Source organism: Pinus tabuliformis, chromosome 1_1 (assembly GCF_031772625.1).
Source record: "Pinus tabuliformis cultivar Carrire ecotype Pingquan chromosome 1_1, CPIR1, whole genome shotgun sequence".
NCBI classification, from domain to species: Eukaryota; Viridiplantae; Streptophyta; class Pinopsida; order Pinales; family Pinaceae; genus Pinus; species Pinus tabuliformis.
The window spans coordinates 132,910,819-132,935,677 of record NC_142297.1 but is presented as its reverse complement, the minus strand read 5'-3'; the positions used below and the strand labels follow the sequence as shown (position 1 = coordinate 132,935,677).

General features: G+C 38.6%; 1 protein-coding gene across 1 annotated transcript; it reads right to left on the bottom strand.

Moving 5' to 3' along the window:
* Positions 1 to 1,545: 1,545 nt before the first annotated feature.
* LOC149211995 (beta-amylase 1, chloroplastic-like) lies at positions 1,546 to 6,533 on the bottom strand. Its single transcript, XM_089390524.1, has 4 exons — positions 5,779 to 6,533; positions 5,431 to 5,641; positions 2,848 to 2,958; positions 1,546 to 2,683 (listed from the first exon to the last, which is right to left on the bottom strand). The coding sequence occupies exons 1-4, from the start codon at positions 6,516 to 6,518 to the stop codon at positions 1,871 to 1,873; spliced, it is 1,875 nt and encodes a 624-aa protein (XP_089246650.1). The 5' UTR covers positions 6,519 to 6,533; the 3' UTR covers positions 1,546 to 1,870.
* Positions 6,534 to 24,859: the final 18,326 nt, after the last annotated feature.

Genomic DNA, 24,859 nt, shown 5'->3' with positions numbered 1-24,859 from the left:
TATAAACATAAATTAGTTAATATATATCTTGAAATAGTTTATTTGAATTTCTAGTTGAAATATTTTTGAAAAATATAAAATTTAAACCTCTGATTCAGACATTTTTTTTTTACTTATAATTATTTTACAATATATTCAATTTTATTTTTTTAATTATAGCGGATATTATTTTTCTACAACATATTCAATTTTTTTAATTATAGCCAATATTACTTTTCTACACAATATTCAATTTTTTTTAATTATAGCGGATATTATTTTTCTACAACATATTCAATTTTTTTAATTATAACCGATATTATTTTTCTACAACATATTCAATTTTTTTAATTATAGTAGATATTATTTTTATTTTTTATTTAGAACCTAATTTTTATTTTTTATTTTTATTTTAAAAAATCACTGACGGATGAATAAACTTACACATCTCTTCATACTAGATGTAAAATATGTCTTTACGCTTAATTAAAATGGATAAAAAATCACTATCAACCAACCAAAAACTAAAAACCTATGGAAACAAGGACAGTCCGGACAAGCAAAAAGATTTGTGGCGTTGTTACTGAACCCAAAAATTTTCAAAGCGAGATGTAGATCTGAGCAAAACAAACCCTCATTCTTAAAGTCTTATCCGATGTATTGCAACTATATTTTCTTGTTAGGTATGTTTTTTTTAGAATATATAGTAAATATCAGTGTTAAAATGTAACCAAAAGATCTTCGAGATGTAGGGAAATACCTTTTTGTAAGGGTTTGGAAATTCCTTTTTGTAAAGGTTTGGAAATTCCTTTCTGCAAGGGTTTGATCAGTTAAATTTCTGAGATGTTCGAAAACTGTGAAGTACTAACCTAGAATCCAACTCGGTTTTAGTACCAAATCTCTACCCATTTAATTAACTATATAAAAAAAATTCTTGGTTTTAGTATCAAATCCCTACCCATTTAATTAAATAAATGTTTATTTAATAATATTAAATTTGAAATTAAAATAAATATGATATAGTTAAAATGCCATAGTCGAACGGTTTTACATACTAAAAACGACAAACAATTAAACTGAAACATTAAAAAATTGTAAAAATCTTATAAAATTTGTTAAACAATTGCTTGATTGTTTAGAAAATTGTTAAAATATTATAAAATTGGTTTAACGAGTGAGTGATTGTCTAATCAGGTATAAAAATAATTTAACTCTACCAAGAATAAAGATAAAAATAATGCATTGGTAGTATCATTAATCATTGTTTTTTTTATTAAGCTAGGAGAATCGGTAATTGGCGAGAGTTATCTTGAACAGACCCGGATTAAATTTAACTAGCTGTCACTCTATACGTAACCTACTGCAACTGCCTGTAATCTGAGGGGTCTCTGTTGCTCATTGTGTGTAATTTATGTAGGGACGAATGGATAGCTCGACAGATTATAGTTCATAAAATCTCGACAGTCACGAATGGTGTTCATTTCTAGTCTTTTCCATACCTGGATTTTGTGCTTTTTTTTAAGTTATGAAGTATGAACAAAAATAAGGAACTTACCAAAACACTTGTATTAACCCTGGCACGCCATAAATTGAATTCTGGAGGTATTAAATTGATCATAGCTATGTAGCTGCAGTGATCTTATTGAAACACCTCTTCAAATCAAAATATGAAGTCCTGTTACTGCAATAAAGGCTAATTATACTGAGTTAGAAATCATGTTAATGTCATAAGGATTAATTATACTGCTTTGGCATAGCCATTAAAAGCCTGTCTTTGGGCAAATTTTACATGGAGTAGGATATATACAGGAACCAATTAATTTAATTCCACCAATAAATATTGTTTACATTCAGATTTTGCTTGCTGCGAAAAAAAACGTATACTTTAGGCCTAATTATGCAAGAGTGCAGCAGCCTTTTGGATCAATGGGCCCGTAGCATGGACAAATGAGTCTGTATCTCTATGTTCTTGCTCCCATGAATTTGAGGTCGCCCCTCCTTGTGCCATTTTCGTAACAAATGAGACAAATAAGCTCCAATTTTCACGCTGGAACAAATGCTGGCTCATTCTCAAATAAGTGAATGCACACATTGGTTCAACTGCGGTGTTTTGACCATCTTCTGGTAGTCGGAGACTGGCATTCCCAATGATCTGATTGTGTGCACCTTGATCAAATCTTGGAAGAGCATTCTCCCCTGCAAGAGGGACCCCAGCCTTCCTAGTTGCAAGGATGACTTGTTTGATCAGCTTCTCTGGCGAGCACTGTGCATCTCCTGGCTGTTCCCAATCCTTCATTTCAATGCAAGTAAAATTGAAAATCACCCCATGTCTTGCAAACATGGAAGCTATAGGCTGATACCCATCTCTGAATCTGGTATTATAATATCCAGCAGTAAGTTCAGGGGCATGAGATCTGGTTCCATAATGCCAATGAATACCAGCCACTTTCCCAGAAAGCTTGGTGTCAGTGCCACGGAAAATGGCTTCAGCTGCTCTTAGGATTCTCTCTCCATGATCAAGAAGCATACCAGAATACCACTTCAGAAAAAACTCACCATAAGAACAGTTCCAGCCACCATCTCTGCGAAAAAATGGGGTGTCCTCAGGCCAGTTGTTGTAGTGACCTGCATCACTTGGACCTCCATTACCCCATTCCTTCTTGCCAGCAGCTTCAGCTGTGGCTCTAAGATTAGAGATCATAAACTGCAATACAGGGATGCCCAAACTAGTTACTAAATGGGATTTGACCTGAATGGCCTAAAAAAACTAAACCCGAATACCAGCTATAATATTATGTGTGTTTGTATAAAAAAGGTAAGATGCAGTTCTGTTAACCAGAGGAAAATTTAAAAGATAAATGTTTATACCTTATCATAGCACTGAAATGCTCCAATCCCCGGGAATCTCCATGTACCATGACTCTCAGGATAAGATGGATACCGCAGCTCTCCTGCAGGACCCATTCCCACTTGAATTTCCTGTATTATGATGGACAAATTACACCCATGATAGACAAATTTTAAATTCTACGTTCAAATTCTAGGCTTGCTTTAACATCCAACCAAAAGCACATTACCTAAAACAACAGTCAGTGTTGGTATTTAGAGCCCATAGATTTCATAAACAAGAAAGAAAATGTACACAAGAAACAGAAACTAAATTGACACAAGTAGACACAGAATTTTTTACGTGGTAAAACCTTGACAGTGTGTCAAGGAAACCTCCATGGGTCCACAAGAAACAGAAACTAAATTGACACAAGTAGACACAGAATTTTTTACGTGGTAAAACCTTGACAGTGTGTCAAGGAAACCTCCATGGGTCAAGGGATTGGAATTCTTATTATTCAGAGTCATCAATCACTCTCTAACAATACAGCAAGCCTCTCGGGCAACATCATTTTAATAGGAAGACATTGTTACATAACTTCCTAAATTACAGTGTAATTACATTTACAAATTATTCTTTTAATTGTTGTCATTACTAACACTCAGATAGTTAGAAATGGTAGGCATTAGGGTCAATAATATTTCAAGAAAAACAAGGCATGGTGATAACAAGCTTGCTTAATACAGATTAGGGAGTTTGGACATAAAAAGACTAAACTCATAACTCAGACTTGTAGCATTCAAAACACATATATGTGGTCGAGGCTCATCGAACAAGTTGGGCACTAGTTAAAACATTTTCAACAGAAGTGTATTGCATTCTGGTAAATGCAAATAGGGAAAGAACATATTGAGATGCTTCATAAGAGGAAGCATATGGAACAGACAGTTTTAATACCAATGCTCAAGGCTTCTAACCTACAACACAAATACAAAACAAACCAGATTACTTTGTCCAAGCTGGATAGATGCATCATCGTATCTTTAGAACAGGATATATCATACATCAAGAAAATTACTTCTAAGACATATAGCTAAAACCTGTATGGATACATAGAAAAGAAGCCCTGTTCATAAAAGTTGGGACCAAAACAGGTTATAGTATTTTCTAAGACATACAACTAAAACCTGTATGGATACATAGAAAAGAAGCCCTGATCATAAAAGTTGGGACCAAAACAGGTTATAGTATTTCCAGCCCAAGGATATGTCTTGTAGAAAATTTAATAATTTATAAAGACATGTTTGGTCATGGTAATTGCTCATAAGCCATCATTTATAGCCACATGAAAAAAGAAGCTCTGATCATAAAAGATGGGGCTACATAGAAATATTTGGGTCATCCAATCTCCGTGCCAGGATGCACAATAGCAATGTGTAAGCTATGTACCAGAGACAATCTATATCCAACCTCTCTTATATATATCCAACCTCTGTTAAAAAGAGGGTTGGGGTAAAGAGTAAACAAACTCTGGTAAAAATGAGGTTGGGGCAAACATCTGTTGTGAAAATGAGGCCAAAGGTACAACAAGAGGCTGGCTACAAACAAATCAATACCATAACTCCGTAGTAAAAATGAGGTGCAAGTTGCAACATGGAGCAGATTAGAGCTATCTAAGACTCCTATTCAAAGAGTAAGCATGATTAGACCAAGCATATACCCAATAATTGAGGCCTAGAGAAATTGGATCAGGCAAAATAGAGAAAATATGGTTGACAGGAGTTTGACTAGATGATAAAGCAGGGGTCTTTCAAACCTAACAATGTCTTAAATTTCCAATAAACAAGTTTTCCAACTCATGGCCTATTTTACTTGTTCAAAGATCGGGGCCAAGTACAAATCTTGGGTGAATTGGTAGATACTTCACCCGCTGCTTCTCAATCGCAGGATCTTTTGATTTGACATAGTATGGTGATCTTTGTGTGGAGAGCCTAGGTTTGAATCTCCCATGAACAAGGTTTAAATCTCTCAGAAACAAGCTTTCCCCACCGTGAACAATATCCTTTCAAAGCTAGGTGTAAATCCTATGCAAATTTGGCAGAACAGATATCCTACCTGGGACTTGTCAGATGTAGGGACCTTTCATTTTGCTCAAAGATAGAGATATTTGAGTTCTTGACCAAGTCTGATACAGATATCCCGAAACACAGTGGGTTCATGGAAAACTATGGAGCATCGAGTTAATTTTGAGGCTTGAGCAACTAAGAAAAACAGAGAGATTGTGGAAGGCAAACAAGCACAGAATTAAGTTCGATCCACGAGAAACTAATAAGCGGAGGAACAGCGAGCAGAATTAAGCTTGAGCCTTTTAACAATGTAAATGCATTTTCAAATAAGACACAAATTTCCAAAAGTTACTGAGAGAAAAAATAATTGAGAAAATAACAAGACAGGTTACACCTCAAAATTAATATCAAATTACAGAATCTCGAGAGATTGGAGCTATGCTCTCTTTTTTCATGATTGTTAGATGCATTTCTATTTTAAAAATGGGAGGGAAAAGCTTAGATGTACCCTGTGACCAAACAACTAGAAACACGGTAAAACTAGTTAAAACTTACCACAATGGTTTCCCCCAAAAGATCCTTAAAACTCTCCTTGAAACTCGTCATGTAATCAGCGTAGCATTGGACAGGCGTTCTTCCCTTCAAAATTGGGAGATTATCACATCCCAACGAAATATACTCATAGTTTCGCCTGCCCCATTGGTCTGTGTAGACCAGATCATTATCTCGGTCTATTTCTTCAACAACCCACTTAGGCAATGGAATACTGCACAATCACAAAGCACATAAACATTCAATTCCTGAACCATTCTGAGGCCTAAAACAGCATGATTTTCACTTTAATAAATTGGACTTTCAGAGAAGAAATAATTGAGTTTTATACGGAAAATTTAGCGTTCATACTTGGCAGAATCCCCAACATTTCCTCCACACTGGTGAAATGACATTACAGCCTGGACTTTCAATCCATGGCTCTTCACCATTTCCAACAGCTCTCTGTATCCAGACCAGTTATACTGCCCTGGAGCCTCTCGTTCAACAAGACCCCACCAAACATCCATCATAACTCCCTCAACACCAGCACTCTTCAACGCCTGAAGACTGAGATTCATAGCCATCTGTCTATGGACGCTATTGTTATGGTTTATGCTATCCAGAGGGAGCATAACAAATACAGGGACTCCCCCAGCTCTATGCCTTTTCACAGCACCCACAGGTAATACATGCACTTTTTCTTCGTAACTCTGCTCAAATTGGGCACCAAGTCCAGCTTCCCAATCGGTGGCAGGAGCAGCCAGAGTTTGGGACTCAAAGGACTTGCAGGCCGCCGATAAGTCAGACCGAATATGGCCATTTTGTCCTCTTGGACTATAAACAGGCCTTCTCCACCCATCATTGGCAGAGGGTGAAGAACTACATGAGCTTACAGCAGAAGAAGAAACTTGCAGTCGGTGTATAACAAAATCTACTTTAGGTCTCCGGGTTTTACATTTCAGACCTGAAGCAGGACTCCATTGAACTGATACAATTCTTCCCGCCTCATCTAAACAACAATCAGAACAGGTCTCCGAATATGAAAGTTTTTCAGCTGTTAAAATATTTCCACACGAGGAGCCAATTTGATGTGGCATTCCCATCGACATGCTGACAAATTCTGAGAATCGCAGAACAAAATCCACTGAAAATAGCAGAGCAGAAAACAATCAATACCGCAAATATTTATGTCAGGGTATGCACAACGTTTTTATATTGCAGATGAATACTGCATTGAAACTTTTGACAAGTTGGGTATTGAATCTGAATACAATTCACTTAATCTGATGACAACCCAATTGAATTTATGTATAACGAAAGATGCCCAACAGGATTTGTAGACAAAAGAACTACAGGGATTGTTCAGCAAAGTGCACAAACGTAGAAGCAGGTAAAATAGGTATCAGGGTTATACAGAACCATACAATAACTGCAATTTGAAACGGACACTGCTTCAGAAAAGGCGGGAATGGAACTAAGGATTCGTGTATGGATTCTGTAAAGTTTGGATCAATCAATAAATAGGTGAACACTCTTCCTTTGCTTGATGTGAAACATCGCTGTCGAAATTATCCAGTTGATGCGGTCTTATAAATCCTTTGGGTAAGATGCCTTCTTCCGGTGGACTCGGACGTTGGGGCTGCGGTCGGTATTGGTTTGAACTATATTAGATGTCTCTGACTCGGGAGCACCCTGGGAAGTTATGTCAGGAAGGCTAATTTTCTATTTCCAAAACAACTTGCATGGATTGCATGGATTGTTTAGTTGAGGTTAAACTGTAAGTCAGAGTTTAGATGTTTTAGGAAGTATGATTTTTGTTGAAAGAGTCTAAATCAAAACTGAGACATTCAGTTTTTTAAATAGCTTAAATTACTTTTTGGTATTAATCTAAAGTTAATTTTAATTGTTTAAAAAGTTGTGTCTAAAAGCCACTCTGGGATTTTATTTTAGGAAGGCTGGTTTTCTATTTCCGAAACAACTTGGCTGGATTGTTTAGTTGAGGTTAAACTATAAGTTAGAGGAGGTTAGATGTTTTATGAAGTATTATTATGTTTTATGAAGTATTATTTTGTTGAAAGAGTCTTAATAAATGGGTTAAATTTATTTAAGAAGTTGTGTTTAAGGAAACAAAATAATGCTTCAAAATTTAAAGATATTTTGTGACAAGTTATTTTACATGATTAAGTTAGGATTAGTTTAAGAAAAAAGATTAAGTATTTTAAAGACTTTATTTCTTGTGAATTATTAACTAATATAGAATTTTTTTAATCACAGATCTAGTGCATTATTGAGAGGGACCAAATTTTTTCGAGTACAAAAAATGTTTTAGAGAGTAAAATTTGAAAAAATCTCTATATATAAAAAATGTGTAATTTTGAATTGTTTAAATTTTAATTTTGAATGCTATATAAAGTACATAACTTAAATTTCTAAATCCAAGAAAAAAATTGTTGGATTTCTAGGAGAATTGACAAAAAAAAAAAAATAGTAAGACTACTTCAAAACTTTTTAACTATCAAAACTTATGTTTTCTAATTATTTTATATGATAGATACATATTTTTTTAAAGAATATATACTATACAACCACATTAGTAAATATTGTTGGTATACACCGAAGGCCTATATCAATCAAATGCAGAATGGCTATAAACCTTAATGATATAAATTAAAATTAATGAAATATTCATATTCATATTAATAAATATATAAAAATAATAATATTACAAAAATAACTATTTTAATAATAATTAGATTTAATATTAATGAAATATGCATATTCATGTTAATAAATATATAATAATAATATTACAAAAATAACTATTTTAATAAAAATATTATTATTGTTAATATTAATTTGTATTAATTATTGTTAGTTGATTATTATTATAATCATATTAAAATAATTATTATTATTACTAAATTATTATTATTATTTTGATTAATTAATATTATTATTATTATAATATAATAGTATTATTTAAATTTAATAGTAGTGTTAATCAATAAATATTAATAATCATTAATTTATTTTTATATGGAGATTGTCTTTGTAACAATGCGATGTTTGACCATGGTTGACCATGATTATAAACTCAATGGATTTATATTAAAGTCATAGTTATTATTATAAAACTGTTGGTTACGTGGGGCCTAACCTAGGTTCAGCGTTAGTTAGCCAAACAAATCCTACACTACTGGCCCTTTTGGCATCAGTCCGCGGAGCGCAGACCGAAGTCTCACCCGACGCAGTATGGGGGGATGCTGGAACCAAGTTTCTGCACCCTGAGATGGTCGTGATGTCGGTTTATTCCTTCTATTCCTGCTTTCGTGCAGGTCGTTGAGTTCTAGGGTTCTGTCTGTCTAGCCCTTTACTCCGGCCTTCAGTACCTCCGCGAAGGGGTACGATTGGCCTTCGCACAGCCCTAACTTATGGTTCAGGTACTTTTGCGATGCTAGGGCAGCGTATCGTGCAGATTCTCAAACTAGCTTAAGTGTCTTACTTGTCTTATTAAACAATCACAGTTAGTGCCGCGTAAACAAATATCCTTATTTGCGTTCAATTATCCAACAGAATTACATACATTCGCGCATCACATAAGCATTATAAATTAAATTCATACACAATATTACAAGATGCATTAACAAGAAACAAAGACATGGAATTTGCAGAATGCTTCTCTTTATTGATATCTTCGGATGATTACAGACTCTATTCGCCCTGCGCACACAGCTGTAGGGGTCCACGCACTCAGCTACGGACTTCCACCCTAATCCTTTGCGCACTCAGCTGCAGAGCCTCTACCTACACTAAGATCCGAAACTTATACTTCTCTCCTTATTACTCAAGACTTCTTACTTCTTTTACAACTTTTCCTCCTTCTCAGAGCTTACTTACTTAGCTCTTTTTATACAATCCCATGGTCCGCGAACCATGGGTAAGTCTTTACAACCGACTTTACACTTTACAAAATAAGGGTGGACAACCCTTTATGACTTATGATACCTTCGCGCTCCACGACCACAAAATGCGGAGACTTTACAACTTTATTACAAAACTTGACCCAAAATAGGGGCTTTTAGCCCCAAAACTGTCCTTGGGGGATCTTGTTCCAAACAGGCCCCAAAAAAAACATCATGACTCGCCCTCAAGTCACTTGGCAGGCACGGAGATCTTAGCGCGAAGACCTCCCAGCTCGACCTGTCTAACCGCAACCTCGGTAGTGCACTGTGCGGTCGCCTGCTTCGCGTTTTCAAGTATTTGCTCGGTCACTGCTCCTGAACTGTCGGCCTAAAGCTTTTGATGAGTTGTTTGCAGAGTCGCAAGATTTACTTCAATAGAGGTTGTGACCATGTAAGTCTCATCCAACCAGGGCTTCAGTCGTGCCTTCAGTACTGCTTCCTTATGCAGCGCTACATCCACCTGTTCTTTCAGCTGCTTGGCCTCCTGCAGCTTTGCCAGTCTATGTGTGAGCACAACTTTCGCGTTGTGCCTTTGATCTCATCATAGCGCTGCTGCAGCTCGTGTGCTTCTGTCTCCAGTTGCTGCACATTAGGGTCCTCCTGCAAGTTCGTCAGGACCTCGAACGACTGCTCAAAAAGTGTCGTGCAGTCTGCTACTACACTGTCAACCGCCATTATTGCCTCTGTGATAGTGGTTGCACGCTACTCCTTTACTTCTGGTGGAGTTGAAAGCTGGGCCTTCAACTGTAACTTAACGATCTGCAGGTTCAACTCCAACTGAACCCTCGCCATTTCTGTACGATCGTCACGTACCCCTGTAACCAGCTTGCAGATGCGCACCTCGACTAGTTCTTTATCAGGAATGGCCAACTCTGGGACCATTCGGCATGCCTCCTCTATGACCTAAAGTATACGCTTGTTCTGGTCCGTCGCCTCGGTCATGGCGGCGATGACAGAGTCTCGTTGTAGTGCCATATGTTCATTGTTAATCCGCTGCGTGCTGATCACCTGTAGGGCGCGATGCTCATGGGCCCTCAACTCTGCAATCAGTCCATCCTGCAATAGGTGGAGCGCCTCGCTAAGGAGCGCTACCAGATTCAACCCTACTCCCTTGAGGGCACTAACAGTGGGCCTGTCAACTTCACTCTCCGTGGTCAGTGCTCCATCGGGCAACACAATTGCGCTGGAGGCCTTTGCGCGCAGCATCGCGATAACTTTTGAAGTGCTGATAGCAACGCTGGTGGACATCGTGCCAGCCAGTGACGCGCGAGTCTGAAGCTCATGCAGACCATTTTAGATAGCCCCCAATATTAGTTGATGTTGCTGCTCAAACTGTTGTAGGGCCTCTACAGTGACATCCCGCACCATGTCACCGATATCATGTAAATCACCCTATGTGAGGGTGATTGGGTCCAGCGATGTCTTAGTAGCCTTGGATTTCTTCCTGGACCCTCCTTTCTCTTGCTCCCTTGAACATTTGATGCAGGCGGACGTCACTTGTGGGTCCGCGTAGTGCTGCTCTGTCTGCTCGTCTGTCTCTTCCTCAGTCTCGGGTGAAGGCGACCTCGCGCCTTTGTCAGAGCCCCACTCTATTCCACCTGTTTGCTTCATCGTCTGCTAAGTGGCATCGTGCTCCGCCTGGGCCTTGTCAGTGGCCTCCTTCTTTCTCTTTTCAGCCAGTTGCGTCATCTTGAGCTTGATCTCGTCCTTCTTGCACTGTGCAGCAGGCTTGCTCCCTCCCACCGCCAAGTCTGATGTAGCGCGCCATTCTGTTGGCCAACGATAAAGTACTACATCAATGGTGTCATCCGTTGCTAGATAAGGCAAGTCATACCATGTCTGCGCAGGGTCCTTCCGCACGTTGATGGACACATGGTGAAAATCTGCCTAAAATTATGCGTAACCCTGCAGGTTGGCAAACACCGTAGGCGACAACTGCAGTTTGCGATTGATGGCCATGCGGATGTTCATCTCCATCAAGATCTAGAAGATCTTGTTGTCCTTGATGCGTTGTGCATATTTGGTCGCCCACATCGAAGCATATTTCACTGCTTCTGGTAGGTCTGGCGCGACCAAAGGGAATTGACTATCCTCTACCAGCTCCCATGCTACCAGCACAATAGACAGCAAGAGCCACGCGTAGTGGAATGTCTTGTTGAGCTCCTGTGACTCACGACAGTTAAAAAGGAACTCACCGCGGAGATAGGCTGCCCAATTGAACTAAACTCCTTCGGTGCACTGGGCTGCTAGGGCAACAATAGGCGCCGCCACCTCATCGGCGTGACACTTCCTCATCACCTTCCTTGCTAAAATATGCTTAGCCACCTTTACAACAGGGTCACAGAAGCTGGATATGGAATATCCACACAGCTTCTTTACCAGCTTAAACTTCTCTTTCATGGCCTCCGCGACGGCCTTCTCACTGAAATGAATCCCTGTCTATAATCCCTCTATCGAGAATCTCATATATAAGCCAAGGTGTTCAAGACCAATGTGTCGAACGCGAGGGGGGAAATCCCAAACATGCCAGGCCTTGCAACTCGAGAATCTCCAGCCAACTCCTTGTCATCCCTACTGAGAAAGCAGGTGCGAATGACTATCTTAACCAGACAGTGGAGGATTATGATTACCCAGACAAGCCCTTCTAGTAGTTTAGACCCCACCTTAACCTCTCCTGGTGGTCGAGCGTGCTTGCGCATCCTCGTTCTCTTTAGCAATGTTTGTATGGCTATATGGAAACCTGTATGTGTTATTCAGTAGTGACCTCAGCCCTATCGGTACCTAATAGTAAAAGGTCCTTCCCTTCATTCCTGATAGATCTATGTGTTCTTAATGCACACCCTTCCAGGTCTATCCTTTGGAACCTATCAATGTTCTCTCACCACTATGTCCACTCACTAGACTTCCTTCTAGCATCAATCCTCTTTCCTTAGCACATGCCTGCCCGCCTATCTTCCTTTTTCTCTCTTACTTACTACTTTCATGGGAGATTGGTCCTATCTGTTCGGTGGTGTTCGCTCCAACATAAGAGAGTGAAAAATGGTTTGCTCACCGCCTTTTCCGCCAAATATCATGGCTGAATTTTCTCCCGTGTAGGGCAACCGTGTGATCCTATGGATCAACCTGTCAGTGATGGGCATTGGCTCCTCCAGCCACAAACACCCAGCATGCACCAAACATAGCAATTGTTTGATGACCAATATTGTAATCAGGGTGTAGTTGTAGTGCGACAGCCATAGCAAGTTGAGCAGACCTACCTTGTCTACTCCTATGAGCCACCTCCATAGCTCTAATGCAGTCATCCCGGTGGTTGTATCGATAATGCGGCACATCAATTGCTCGGTCGCCAAGTGTGGGAACTTCTCATGGTCAACCAAGTCCCAGTCTTCGAGTTTTAACAGAGGAACCCGCCCCAGGCACAGTCCTTCAAAAACAATTTCATCCGGCAATAGAGGGGTTTGCAAGGGGACCTTGCTCTCATCGATATCTTTCGGCACCTTGGTCTTGCCCTTGCGCAGAGGGACATACTCAAGCAACCGAGTGATAGGGTCAGCACCTTGGGCTTCAACTTCCTCCACGTCTATTCCCACATCCTCATCATCCATCGGGATGTCTTTGATTTCTTCCTCCTCCGACTCCAGATTGATGGCTTTGCCCTTTTCCTGTGCGGTGGGCTTGTCCTTCGGTGGGTTTCTTCTCGGCGATGCATGCACCGGTATTGCAAGCTACTTTCCCTTCTTATCCTTCGTGCTCTCCTTGGTTGGGGTGGGCTTTGGTCTCAGCATCCTTGGTGATTTGGGGACTTCTACTAATACTTCGATAACCTCAGGAGTAGCTTCTTCAGCCTCCATAACAATTTCCAGCATATCCTCCTTAGTTGTCACTGCTTCAGTGTCCATAGTTGTGGCAGGTGTTGACATAACGCTAATTAGAAATGCTTGTGACGTCTCTGGTAAGTTCTCAAACGCTGAACTCATTATCAGAGCCTCGAAGAATTCTCGGTTCATGTGCGCCTGAGAGCTCAACAACTCAATTCTCAAAATGCCAAGTGTTTTTCGTTAGGTAGCCACTTGTAATTTATAGGATATTTTGAATTCAAATCCGACCGTTCCCCCCAAATTCGGTTCATTGATGCTAGATTGGTAGCATATTTTCAAGGATCTGACCCATAAATTTCATCTTAAATGTCGTTGCCCGCTCCATTTGGCTGTATTTCTACCATAAAATCATGAACAGTGACTTTAACAGTCATTTTCCGGCCGACCTGCGCGATTTCTCCCTGGGTAGCACAACTCCCTTCGCGCTGTCGCAAACCCTGTGACACTTCTGTGCTTCTCACAATCCTCTAATCGCGCAACTCCCCAACCCGGGTAGTGTAGTTTATAGTACCACACCTCCCTTCAGCTACCTGGAGTGCTAAGAATGTGCTACCTTCATATAGTCACATGGTTAGACCACCGGTGTAGGGCTTCAAGCAACTACCATTCACCTGCCCTGGGAAGGGATCTCCATTCAATTTGACCAGCTGAACCGCTCCTCTGTCGGTAATCTCCTTAATGACATAGGGCCCTAACCAATTCATTATGAATTTCCCTGAAAATTTATCAAACTTGCTATCATATAAAAAAACCAGATCATTTACCTTAAAGGTGCGCAGATTAATGTGTTGATCATGCCATGATTTTTCATGCTGCTTCTAGACCTGTTGGTGAAATGCAACTAGAAATCTCTCTTCCTCAAGCTCAGCCAGCTACGTGAGCCTCTCTTCCAGGGCTCTGCGATCCGTCATACTTGTGAGTGCCACTATGCGCAGGTTGGGCACAATGTATTCCATGGGCATCACTGCTTCAACACCATATACAAGCCTAAAGGGTGTTTGTCCAGTCAACTTCTTGCATGTCGTTCGATAGGCCCATAGTGCTGCTGGTATGTGCAGGTCCCAATCACTTTGCTAAGCGTTGCAAACCTTGGTCAGAGCGTTTGTCTAGTCAATTTAACGTCTTAAATTGCTCTACATAAATTATCAATCCGGGTATCGTAAACTGATGAAGTGTGGTGCACCATATGTGCTTAGTTAACCTTTTTCTTACTTCGTTGTTTTATAGTTTATGTTGTTTTGGGGGTTTTGTTCTTGTTGGTTTCCTAAAGTGTCTAATGCAAATGAAAATCCTATTCTAAGGTCTTAAGAATACTTTTAAAGAACAAGTATGGATAGAGATTTCAAGACAAGGCCTATGTCCCTAATGGTAACTTCCAAAACTTAGCACTTCAAAAGATCTTAAAACATGTTATTGATGGAATTAGTACTTAAAAAAAGTGTAAATATGCAGCTACTTCAATCAAAATGGAATGCAACAACCAATCAATGAGCTAGTGACTATGAAACCCAGTATCCTTGCTGCTGTATGAAAAAGAAAGTAAAAACTGAACTTAAAGCAACTCAAAGACTGAAATCAAAGCAACTAAATCATCACACTACTTCAACTCTTCTGATCCTTTACCCTTCAGCTCAATATACCTTATGGGAAGCAATCATGAACAAGTTAAGCAATATGATATCTAAATTGCAAGAAATTAAATTGCATAAAGGAAACTAATCACACTACTTCAACTCTTCTGATCCTTTACCCTTCAGCTCAATCTACCTTATGGGAAGCAATCATGAACAAGTTAAGCAATATGATATCTAAATTGCAAGAAAGTAAATGAGCAAAACAAAACTGATTGAAATAACAATGTTGGAATTAGAACTCAAAAAAAATAAATCAGCAGAAGGACAAGATGATTCCGTCATGTCATTAGTCATTAAAAAGCTATGTGCATTACTAACCTACAATCAACCGGTTGAACACACTTGCATGAATTAAAATTGCATGAATGAAAAATCTAATCTATCAACTTGAAAGCAATCAAATGACATAATGAAATCAAAGCAAAATTACAAAATGAAATCTACTCTACCTTACATTCTAATGTGCTCCATGACATCTACTTCACATCTCCTTCCATGTTGAGAACATCAAAGCTTTATTCAAATTCTTCAAAATTACAAAGTACAACAAAGCTCTCCAAAGCTTTCAAAAGCCATCAAGGAAGAACTACAAACTCCAAGCTAAAGAACTCACAAGCTAAAAGACTAATAAGCTAAGCTCCCAAATGAAGGAGAGAGATCTCCTATTTATACAAAAAGATGAGAAGCCATCTCATTAATGAGAATCCATGAATCTCTCCCTCTACCTCTAGAGTCCTAATCAAAATAGGAACTGATAAGACACATGTCTTCTTAGAGTTACAATACAATTAGGAGATGTGACACATATCCTCATGATCCCATGATTCTTTCCACTCAAATTCGAATTTGGCCTTAGAGTGCCACATAAGAGTTTTCTAGAAGCCTCCTTTCAACCTACACATGTCAACAATCTCAACCCATTTGTTAGGTATAAGCATATGCACATTATTTTCTAATGTTTAACCATTCACTTAAAAGGCTTAGAAATAATAAAGATTGGAAAAACATAAAGGTGGCCCAATGATAATGAAAGTGAGATGAATGTGGTGACATAGTAGTGAAATGGAGGTGATATAATGGACATAATAGTGAAAGTGTAATGGAAATGAATGACATTTTCAAGACTCAACATACCCCCCAACTGAAGCTATTGCATGTCCTCATGCAATATATATTACATTAACTCTTTTGATCCTTGAGCTTTGGCTTAACTTTGCATGATATCATTTGATAACTTCATATTTCTGCAAAGTGTTTCACTTGAATTGCAACATGGTTGGTTCTTGTGTTACAACCATTTTTTTTTGTTGCCTTCTATTTTGATCTTTGAACTTTGCATAATGATATTTTGATTATTATTGCAAAGTATATCTTTATTGGATTGCATGATGGTTGGTTCTTGTGTGACAACCACGATTTTGTTTGTATCCAATTTATCCTTTAAGCACTTTTTCAAAAGCCATTGTATGCTCATAATAGCAATGTAATAATTAATATATGTTGGAAGTATGTGGGCTCCTGAATATGATATGGACATGGCAAGATATGAATATGAATGTATTCCCCCCCCCCCAACTGATGGTATTGGCAATTTTATGAAATGAGGAAGAGAAATGTTTTTCCAACAATTATCATTCTAGCTTTTTATGGAATTCTATGGTCAAAAGTTAGAAAATGACGCACCTTCACTTACCCTTTGGAATGGATGAGTTGTATGTGTGGTGGCTGAAAAATTCTGATCATATTCTTCTTCAAGTGGCTGAACAAGAGGAGTCATGGATAGAGAGATAAGATGACTTTTTATTGCTTCTACTAAAACTTGCTGAATCTGCTCCAAAATGCTGAAAATAATAGTCTTCACATCTTCAAAACTCATTGGCACAATTCCTACTATGTGAAAAGATGTTCTGATGTCGAACATAGTAGGAAATTGTTGGCTTAGTGGCCATTAGTGGATGCCACTAGTCAACACGAAAACTCTCACCATTGATGACAATGAGAGTCAAGATGCCCGAACACATCTTGCTAGGCACGAATGAATTTGTTGATGTCGAGTCACCTAGAAGATCTAACGAACAAGGGACATTAATGTATTCCCATTGTTTGTCAGCATGAGGACTTGCCATTAAGGCATGCAAGCCTCAAGGTGTTTTTACAAAGAACTTTGACTCAAAGAACTATGGAATCAATAATTTGCATTGAAGCAGGGCTTATTTGCGGAATGAAAATGACAAGGAATGGAAGATGAAAATGGAAAATGGCAATGGAGAACAGAAATGGCAATGGCAATAAGCATGTGAATGAGCCTCTTGCTTTTATTTGTGGGTTATGAATGGACAAAAAGAGATGGAAAATGTATGTGAATGTAAATGGAAAATATGGAGGAAAATGAGATGAATGGTTTATTATGAAGTATGGATGTGATGGAGACAATAGTATCTGAAAGTTTTATTTTTTTTCAAGTGTTTGGATCTGATTTTGCATCAGCATATTTCCTCTTTGTTTCTGATCATCCTCTTATGAAACAAATTGGTCTCTTAGAGAGACACCATTCTCTTGTAGTCATTTGTCCTTCCTCCTGGAACCTGCAAAAAAACTAATACTTCTTCTGCAATGGAATGTAAGATTATCAAAGGAGAGAGGTGATCAATCTCTCTAGTTATGATATTTACACACAAAACAAAGAATTTGTATTAATGAAACAAGTTCTCAAAGGAAAAATCAAAAGAATTTATACCTGCTTTGGAATTGGTGCCCAAGTTGAATGTTGCTTCTTTTCAGCAATTTATTTCATTATTTTCCATTTCAAACTCAAATGATGGATTTCTCATTGTGTAGATCTTGTTAAGATCTTTCCAACGGTACTTAAATCATCAAAATCTGATTTTGTATGAAAAAGTTAGGCTGATTTGAACAATGAGGTTTTTCTGGCTGCGGAATTGGACTTTAGCTGCGGAATGTGCACGGTTTCTGTAGCTAAAAATCTTGAATAAAAAGTTAGCCATTCATTTTTCATCATCAGTCCAAAATTAATCAATACCTTCAGAAAAGTGAGCGAATAACTTATTCATTTCATTGATTCAAAATTATTATTTTTTTCTTGACATGCAGCGACTCAGTGTGGCGACTTAGTGAAAACACCCAATTTGACTTCCCTTTGACCGGGGTCTTTTTCATCAAATTTGATCAAATGAATAGGACACCATCCATGTACTAAAATTTCCCCAGCTACCCATGTGGCTTGTTTTGCTTGATGACACCTGCAACCTAGAGTTTAACAAAACAGCTGTGGAAAGTTAAGCCAGCTGCGGAAAGTTGAGCCAGCTGCGGAAAGTTAAGCTAGCTGTAGAAAGTTGAATCAGCTGCGGAAAGTGGCTGGATTCCGTAACTAATGAAAACAGAGTGTAGAAAATACTGTGAAATGGAGTGGCTGTGTGCGTGGAAGAGAAAAAAATGTGGAGGAGTGAAGACTGCAAAAAATTGTTGTCCAACCTCAATAAATACTTCATATCCAACAAGATCTTGCAATCTGAATGGACCTATTGGCATTCCAAAACTTGTGATGACTTTGTCTAAAATATCTACACCAAGAATTGCCAACATATGAGCCGATTGAGTGTATGGAAAAAACATTTGATTGACAGCAAAGCCGGTGCAATTTCCCACCACTCTAGGGACTTTCTTTATATTCTTTCCAACATTTATAAGGTCAACAATAATCTGCGGTGAAGTTTTCTTTGTTCGAACAATTTCAAGGAGTGGCATCACATGCGCAGGACTGAAAAAAATGTGCCCCTACTATACGATCTTGAACATGTGTTTTTGCACTAATGAGATTGAGATCAATCGTAGATGTATTAGAGGCCAAGATGCTGTGAAGAGCGGATATAAAAACAATGCAGAGTTTTTGGCTGAAAATATGATCAAACTGCCAAGCACGTCATAATAAAATTAAACACGTACACAAAACATGTTAATGAAGACAAGATCCATGAGTATTAGCACCGTGCCGATATTTTAGCAAGTAAAACGCCGAGTCATAGGAATAGCTGTTGGAGAAGTGCCGTATTTGATTATCTTTCTGTTAAATGGGCATACGGGTGGCAGAAGACGTGTTCAAACTATTTCCTGTTCATTTAATAAAAATATTTTTCTCTCACGCATTCAGTGACATGGTGGATGACCTGGCAGCCAAGGAAATCGGATCTGAGCGGATTTCTCAAAGAAATTGAAATATGGCCGCAACTTGTTAAAAAAACACTGTTTTTTTCACACGCGGAAGGCAAAAAGAGGCTCCAAAGAACCAATGATTTCTCCCATACTGCCACAAATTTCTTCAAACAGTTTCTGGGTTATCTAATTGACCCATCTGGAAAAAAGCCCATGTTTTCTTTTCTTCAAATTCATCTCTGTTTGGGCAAATCAAGTGTTTGAAATTTGACGTTTTTCTGCTGTTTTGCGTTTTTCCTGAGTTAACATTTTTTTTTTACTGTTCTGCATTCGGCCTGTAGAATTTGATTTTGAAATTTTTTTTTTATATGCGATCACAACACAAACAAATTTAACCATTATTTAGTATCTTCTTTGATTTCTTCAGCAAAAATACGCCTTCTTGCTCTTCCTTCAGTGCAACCTGAAGACCTGCCATCAGCGCTCTAATATTCTTCAAATTGGGATAGTCATAAGTCACATATGTTTCACTCCTTTTGCAACATATTCACAGTTGTTTTGTTCACTTTCAGGAAGACGTCATTGAAGATTTGCCTCTAACGCAGTAGCTGTAAGATCTTCCATGTCTCTGGATGTATATCAATAATACCATGGAAATGAAAAGCAGCTTGGCTTTTAGAGTCTTCTTTCGTTCACAATTTTGTTGCAAAAGTCCTGCACCATAAATACCTACAAACTAACTGGTATGCAAGGAAGGCCACTGATTTTCTCACAAATGTTTGGCAGGCATCTCCATATAGGTATGGTCTCAGTAGGGATGCTCCAGCTGGACTAAGGGATGGAAGGAATGATTGAGATAACAAATAGTAGCTGTAACAATGCTAATGATACTCCAACAATGGATGGAATATAAATGAGTGTTTAAGATTTCCACTAACATTGACTTGCTACTGCTGATTACAAATGTCAGGCAGACAACTAGAGAAGGATTTTGCATATTTTTTTGTTCGTTTTTTTGTTCGTTTATTTATTTATTTATTGAGGCCACAATGAAAGATAGGATTGAGGATAACCATAGGTTGTTTTTCTTCTCTTTTTTTTCTCTGAAATTGTAAATTTTTATAAAAAGAATTAATGATTTTCAATTTCAGGCAGCAAAATCTTCAAAGAAAAACATGCTAAAAACATGACTTTGACTGAGGTCTTAGGCTGGTTTTTCATCGATCTGAGCTGGGTGACTAGGATAGGATCCATGTCGGGACAATTCTGGAGATGCCCATGTGGTCGATTTCTCCATTGGACGCTTGTAACCTGCTAAACCTTGAAACAGCTGCGAAATTCTCAACTAGCTGCAGAATCAGGGCACTTTCCGCAGTTAAGTTGCAAAACCTTATTAAAACAGGTACAGCGTTTTGAAGACCACTACAAACCATAACCAGACAATTTTGGACAATTTGAACCTATCAAAGTAGTTGAGTTTCATTTTTTTTTTATTTTTTTTTATTGAATCAATTGAAATGATGAAGTTTATTTTGTCTCCCTTTTTCCCCTTTTTTTTTACATAACAATTCTTTTTCTGATCCTCCAGATCACACAAAGTGCAAGAGGAGAGCATACTAAAGAATTATTAATTTATTTTTTTTTACATAACAATCCTTTTTCTGATCCTTTAGATCACACGAAGTGCAGGAGGAGAGCATACTCAAGAATTATTAAATTTTTTTCAGATGTAAGAAATAAGGTCTCCTAATTACACTTCCCCGGCAACAGCGCCAAAATGTCTAGTCAATTTAACTTCTTAAATTGCTCTACATAAATTATCAATCCGGGTATCGTAAACTGATGAAGTGTGGTGCACCATATGTGCTTAGTTAACCTTTTTCTTACTTCGTTGTTTTATAGTTTATGTTGTTTTGGGGGTTTTGTTCTTGTTGGTTTCCTAAAGTGTCTAATGCAAATGAAAATCCTATTCTAAGGTCTTAAGAATACTTTTAAAGGACAAGTATGGATAGAGATTTCAAGACAAGGCCTATGTCCCTAATGGTAACTTCCAAAACTTAGCACTTCAAAAGATCTTAAAACATGTTATTGATGGAATTAGTACTTAAACAAAAGTGTAAATATGCAACTACTTCAATCAAAATGGAATGCAACAACCAATCAATGAGCTAGTGACTATGAAACCCAGTATCCTTGCTGCTGTATGAAAAAGAAAGTAAAAACTGAACTTAAAGCAACTCAAAGACTGAAAGCAAAGCAACTAAATCATCACAGTACTTCAACTCTTCTGATCCTTTACCCTTCAACTCAATCTACCTTATGGGAAGCAATCATGAACAAGTTAAGCAATATGATATCTAAATTGCAAGAAAGTAAATGAGCAAAACAAAACTGATTGAAATAACAATGTTGGAATTAGAACTCAAAAAAAATAAATCAACAGAAGGACAAGATGATTCCGTCATGTCATTAGTCATTAAAAAGCTATGTGCATTACTAACCTACAATCAACCGGTTGAACACACTTGCATGAATTAAAATTGCATGAATGAAAAATCTAATCTATCAACTTGAAAGCAATCAAATGACATAATGAAATCAAAGCAAAATTACAAAATGAAATCTACTCTACCTTACATTCTAATGTGCTCCATAACATCTACTTCACATCTCCTTCCATGTTGAGAACATCAAAACTTTATTCAAATTCTTCAAAATTACAAAGTACAACAAAGCTCTCCAAAGCTTTCAAAAGCCATCAAGGAAGAACTACAAACTCCAAGCTAAAGAACTCACAAGCTAAAAGACTAATAAGCTAAGCTCCCAAATGAAGGAGAGAGATCTCCTATTTATACAAAAAGATGAGAAGCCGTCTCATTAATGAGAATCCATGAATCTCTCCCTCTACCTCTAGAGTCCTAATCAAAATAGGAACTGATAAGACACATGTCTTCTTAGAGTTACAATACAATTAGGAGATGTGACACATATCCTCATGATCCCATGATTCTTTCCATTCAAATTCGAATTTGGCCTTAGAGTGCCACATAAGAGTCTTCTAGAAGCCTCCTTTCAACCTACACATGTCAACAATCTCAACCCATTTGTTAGGTATAAGCATATGCACATTATTTTCTAATGTTTAACCACAAATTCACTTAAAAGGCTTAGAAATAATAAAGATTGGAAAAACATAAAGGTGGCCCAATGATAATGAAAGTGGGATGAATGTGGTGACATAGTAGTGAAATGGAGGTGAAATGGAGGTGATATAATGGACATAATAGTGAAAGTGTAATGGAAATGAATGACATTTTCAAGACTCAACAGCGTTTTCCAACACTTTATTGAACGCTTCCATTGTCCCATTAGCCTACGAGTGATAAGGTGTGCTCTTCTGGTGATATACCTGAAATTCCTTCGTCAACGCGCTAATCATCTCATTTAGAAAGTGCATACCACGATCTCTCATAAAAATCTTTGGACACCCAAATCACGTCAATACATACTCAAAGAGGAACTTTGCAGCAGTCACGCCTATGCAATCCACTATAGGTCGTGCCTCAGCCCGTCGAGTCAAATACTCTGTCGTGGTGATAATGTACCTCGCTCACGTCTTCTTCCCTTGGGGCTAAATGGGTCCCACAAAATCTATCGCCCTTTTTTCAAAGGGTTGTAACGTCATTTGTGGATTCAGAGGCAGCTCATTCCTCCGCGATGGCTTGCTAGTCCTTTAACACACATCACACACTTTGCAGTACGCTTTTGAATCATGATGGAGGGTTGGCCACCACAACCCTGTGCGTAGAATCTTTTGCGCAGTCGTTCTCCCTACATAATGTCCTCCTGCGGCGCCCCCATGAGCATCCGCGAGGATATTGCCCCTTTGAAACTCTAGTACATATCGTCACAATATTTCATCGGACCCCATTTTGTACAGATGCCCAGCAATGACAGAAAATTCTGTCGCGCACACCACTAACTCCTTCTTCTGCTAGAGGGTGTATCCTTCCAGGGCAGTTCATGTCGTTAGGAAGTGTATGATATATTCAAAATGACCATCCGCGATGCGCACTACAAATAGATGTGCGTCAGGCAATCCATCCTCCAAGCTAATGGGTTCTTCCCCTATTTTGATGTGCGAAAGATGGTCTGGTCCCTCGTTTAGTTATCCAAGCTTCACAATAACTTCAAAATCATACTCCTGGAACAATAACAACCACCTGTAAATTCTCCCCCCCAACACAGACTTATTGACGAGGTATATTAACGCGGAATGATTCGTATACATCTTAAAATGGCCACCCAGCAAGTAGTGTCTAAACTTCTGGAGTGCGTATACCATGGCTAACCCTTTGCGCTCGGTGGTGGAATAGTTCTTCTTCGCCTTGGATAACCTTCTGCTTGCGAATGTTATAGGATGGTCCAAGTCTCCTCTGTCAGCCTGTGTCAGTACTAGTCCCAGTGCTATACATGACGCATCGACATGTACATGAAACTCCTTCTTCCAATCTGGGAAAACTAAAATCGGCGCGATGACCATCTTTTCTTTCAATACATCCAAGATTTTCTTATAGTCCTCGTTCCAGCAGAATGTGACATCCTTTTTCAACAATTTTTCCATAGGCGCAGTGATCTAGGCATAGCCTTTGATAAACTTTTTGTAATATCCAATATGTCCTAGCGTAGCGCGCAACTGTTTCACACTCCTCGGCGCTTCCAAGTTAAGTATCACCATGATCTTCACTGGATTTACCATTAGTCCCTATCTACAAACCACATGACCTAGCAGGGTCCCAAAAGGAACACAAAACAGGCATTTCTTCAGATTGAGCACAATCTGGTATCTCCGACAGGTATCTAGCATCAGGCACAAACTTGCCACATGGCGTTTCACCAGCCCAAACACAGTCCAATCATCAAAGTACACTTTCAAGAACTTCTGAATAAATTCCTTGAACGTAGCAACAACTATGCGCGAAAAATCGCAGGCGCATTCTTCAATCCGAAGGGCATTACAGTGTACTGAAAACATCCCCACTCAGTCGCAAAGGTCATCTTGCTCCTATCCTCTGGTGTGATTTTGATCTGATGGTACCCAGAGAACCCATCAGTGAAGGAATATGCTTCCTGGCCACCTACATCGTCCAACACTTCATCAGTGAACGAAGTCAGGAAAAGATCATGTACACAAGCGTCATTCAACTTCTTGAGATCTATGAATATCCTTATTAATCCTTTTGCTTCTTTTCCTGTACCACCATTGGGCTTACCCAATCAGATTCTTCTGTGGGCTCAATGATGCTTACTGCGAGCATCTTGTCTAGCTCTAAGCAAACCTTTTCCTTATACTTCGGATTGAGACGGTAAGGTCTTTGCTTAACTAGTTTCGCGTTGGGCTTCAACGTGATCTTCATTACACCTAGGTCTCCTATTATCCCTTTTATATCCGTAAACTTGGTAGGGAATAAATCCTGGTATTCACGCAGAAATTCAGCGACCTTATCCACCGTCGCGTCATCCCAGTAATCTCCAATCTTCGCGAATTTGGGTTCTGCCTCGGTACCAATATTTACCTGTTTCGTTTTCAGTGGCGCGGTTATATCATGATTCTCAATTTGCGGTACTTCAACCTCACAGTGACCTTCTGTTTTAGGGATGCTAATATTTTGCGGATCCTCATCTTCTTCTTCAGCAATCACGTTATAACATTCCAATGCGTGACTCAGTTGAGTAGTCCAATCGGGTTGAATCAGGTCCAAAGGATCCTGCAGTATCCTAAAGATTGTTGCTTTTACTTCTTGTA

Excerpts from the sequence above, each read along its gene's own strand:
- LOC149211995 (XM_089390524.1), bottom strand. The coding sequence starts at position 6,518 with ATGTCGATGGGAATGCCACATCAAATTGGCTCCTCGTGTGGAAATATT. Across the intron at positions 5,642-5,778 it reads AATGTTGGGGATTCTGCCAA|TATTCCATTGCCTAAGTGGG; the intron begins GTATGAACGCTA and ends GTGATTGTGCAG. Across the intron at positions 2,959-5,430 it reads TTTTGGGGGAAACCATTGTG|GAAATTCAAGTGGGAATGGG; the intron begins GTAAGTTTTAAC and ends ATCATAATACAG.